General features: G+C 50.3%; 1 protein-coding gene across 1 annotated transcript; it reads right to left on the reverse strand.

Annotated features, from left to right (window-relative positions):
• Positions 1-941: 941 nt before the first annotated feature.
• On the reverse strand, positions 942-3428 carry LOC111743450 (intersectin-1-like). Its single transcript, XM_023533882.1, has 2 exons — positions 3004-3428; positions 942-1449 (listed from the first exon to the last, which is right to left on the reverse strand). Exons 1-2 carry the CDS (start codon positions 3146-3148, stop codon positions 1301-1303), a joined length of 294 nt encoding a protein of 97 aa, XP_023389650.1. The 5' UTR covers positions 3149-3428; the 3' UTR covers positions 942-1300.
• Between the last annotated feature and the right edge of the window lie 97 nt (positions 3429-3525).

Raw genomic sequence — 3525 nt, forward strand, 5'->3', positions numbered from 1 at the left:
AAAAGTGACTCACACTTTTCATTCGCAAATCAAGTTATTCGCTAGTTAACCAGCCTATCTCCCGGCATTTAAGTGGGGGCAGGGGGGCGTGGAATCAAAGAACTCAAACCAAACAGCTTGGCATGTGGCGTACACTCCCAACTGGCAGAGGCGTGTGGATTTCCATTACTGAGAGGCTGGCTGTGTGTGGCGGAGTGTGGCAAACAGTCTTAGGTCTTCCTCCCCAGGTTTGTGGGGCTGCATGTTCCCAGGGTCTCTCCCCCACCACGTGAGGGATTTCCTTCACATCTTTCCGGATTGTCGCTTTCTCTCTTCCTTTGCGGATGCCTTCGTAGGGGACGTACCAAAGACAGCTGCTGAGACTTCCCGGGACAGTCAGGATCTGGCACATTCAAGCAAGAACAGGCTCAGAGCTGGTCACCAGCAATGACTCTTGCCACCAAACATCACAGGACCTCTAAACCAAAAGAGAGTTTTCCAACTGGGCCAGCAACCAGGACCCAGGGACGTGATTAAGTAGCCTTCCAGGTGACCTGCAATGATCTGATTCAGCAGAGTAAAACTGTAGCTAACAAGCTTCCTTAACCATCTTCCAACTGTGCAGGAAATCAGAATCGAATCCCCTGATGGTAGCTCATGACAGTTTTCATCGACACCTATCGGTACACGGCATGGAAGGGACTAGAACGGCTCTAACGCACCTGCCAGCATCCTCCATGGACCAACTCTTCAAAGGGCTAGTGCAGCACCCGATCAGGAGACCATCTCCCGCGTGCTCAGACCCAGGGCAGCATTTCAAATAAGGTCTCAGTAGGGTAATGAGATTCCGAAGCATTGACGGGACCATCGTAATTTTTTCTAGACACACCAAGGACTAGGCATCGTGGGTCAAGGGTCCTACTGGGGGCTGGTGGAGGTAAGAAATAGGAGGGTTATATGAGTTCTCCGAAAATACAGATGTTCTATTTATAAATCTGTTTTTCAGTAACCAGGCCCAAGCCTCAGGCCCAGGGACGGGCCAGACTCCCAACCAAACCTAGCTGGGAGCTACCAGATTTCCAAGACCCTGGACACCATGATGAGACCTGTAGCGACGATAAAGGAAACAGTTTTGTTTCATCAAATGGGAAGTTGTTTGGGGTGGGGGGAGGATTGTCGAGAATTATTCCTAGAATCATTAAGGGGCCTGTCTTTGCTGTCCCGCTGCACCGGGGCTGAACACCAAATGGTGGTCTTGGAAAAGCAACACCATCTCCAGACGGCACCCGCCAGCCCGGGCTGGAACTCTGACGCACGCCCCCTACGGTTCGTCAAACAACTGAAGGTCCAGGCGGACCACGATCTCTCCCGTGGGGACCTCATGCAGCAGGAGACACTTGGTAACTGGACCTTTGGAACCCTGGTCCCTCTTGATGTCGGCCACACGGATCTCCGTCCGACCTAAAAAATCTGGAAGAAGAACAGACCGTGTTCAGGAGGAGGATTCCTGCTCTTCGAGCCATGTATAGGCGTGTGGGAAATTTCCCAGTGAGTTGTTAACTCTCTCCCATCTTAAAAAGAGCGTTAGGTCAGTTTGTAGGAATCCACAAACGACAGTGACAGAGCATAATTTTAAAATGGAGAGAAAAGTAAAGGACACCGGGTCACAGGAGCACACGCTGTGATGTCACACCCCTCTCAGAGAAGTCAAGGGTGGCAAGCGAGGCCTGGCCCTTATTTGCCCTGCTCTAAGAGCCGGAGAACACGTGCAGGAGAGGAGGCGACAGCGTGGGACGCGCACGCTTCCAGCAACACCTGCAGAACGACCTCAGCGCCACTGTGCATCGAATGTCGGGTGTCAGTATGAACATGGCTGTGACCGTGTTCGAAATTTTTTAGATGCTTTGCAAATGCACGATGGTGCTAAAGGGACCTCCGGACCATTAATTTCTTCGTTTATTCATTCGACAGTTATGTATTGGAATAGACCACGATCCAGGCCCTCCTGTACAGGAAACAGCTTCTTTCAAGGTTCCCGTGTAAAACCTGAGAATTGTTTCCGGCGGAAAGATAGATGTTCATTTCGCCCCCTATGTGCCTTTCATGGAAATAACCTCTGATGTAAGAACAACACCAGGATTTTCAACTTATATCCTAGCGCGGTTGCCTTGGTGTCCTGATATTTTATGATTTAAAAAAATTTAACCTCCAACCTTTCCTTATCAGAATAAAAATCGATGATGAGCCCGGCTGTGAGAGTCAGATTGTCCTGGCCATGATCTCACATTTAGCCAGCTTCGTGACTGTGTGCGGTCAAAAACCAGTAGCACCTGACTCACGAGGAGATAATGCATCTAAAAGCACTAAAAGACAAAAGCCACGTGGGGCAATTCAAGCACAGATCACGCTAGTGCTGGACCCTCAATCCTAGCATGGTGCTGTCTTCCTTTAAGTATAATTAAACTGAGTCTGTAATGTTTAAACTTCCTCTGATTTTCATTGGGTTGAGAAAGAGAGTTTTTTGGAATCATTGACCAGACCCACTCTTTTGGGGGCTCAAAGCAGAAAGTGGGTTGAAGGAATGATGCATCCATGACCATTCCATCCCTTTGGTTGACCAGAAATGTCACCCAAAGGACACCGACTGATTCTGCCACACTTGTTGTGGGCTAACGTTCTTCTCATTCACTGGCCAGTTTTATCCATTATCACCACTGGCTTTTGGCCAAGGGCTAATGGACTGCACTGAGTCACCTGCTTTGGAGAAGCACAGACCCTGGTCTTTACCAGGGGGAGCTGGACCGCTCTAGACCGACCATGCTTTGTCCACGTCCCTTGAAATGCCCTGAGCATCGGTGAAGGTTTCCTTTTAGGGGAGGCTGAGTCTTGTCTTATGCCCACCTCGTCTCCCTGGAGGGAAGCCCAAGCAATTCTCGCACCAAGTTTCCAGGTAGAAAATGTAGCCCGGCAAAAGGTAAGCGACAGGGAAGAAGGAAGGGCCCCTGGTGGGGCCACTCTACTCACCGTCTGGAGAGAACTGGTCCCTCTCAAACACGGTGATGCAGAGAACCTCTTGCTCCAGGTCCTTGATGAAGAACTGGCAGTTGGAATTCCACTTGGGGTTCAGCGTGTCCTGGATCGTCTTGGTGATGTGACACTGGGAGCCCATGGTCACCTCGCAGTACGGGTTACTCTTTCCTAGAGCGGACAGAGCCTGCTCGACCCCCGCCTGGCCACAGGCTCTTCGGGGCGTGGCGTGGCGGGGTCACAGCCACAGTGGGCCACTCTTCCCTCTATGCCCATTTTTACCCCCCTCCATTGCCATGCTTAATAAGTGGCATGAAATGGAGAAACCAGACCAAAACGGCCACAATTCAGCATCACACGGAAACTAAGAACAAATAATTACATGAGCAGGCTTCAACCCTCGGCCCTGCCTGTCTCCCTGCTTTTAGCCTTATTAGATTGTGTCACATCTACTGAGACATGGCGGCCACTCAATCTCTCTGAAAAGCAAAACGGCGGAAAGGATTTTTTTAAAAAAAA

The sequence above is a fragment of the Pteropus vampyrus genome, unplaced genomic scaffold, assembly GCF_000151845.1.
Source record: "Pteropus vampyrus isolate Shadow unplaced genomic scaffold, Pvam_2.0 Scaffold114, whole genome shotgun sequence".
NCBI classification, from domain to species: Eukaryota; Metazoa; Chordata; class Mammalia; order Chiroptera; family Pteropodidae; genus Pteropus; species Pteropus vampyrus.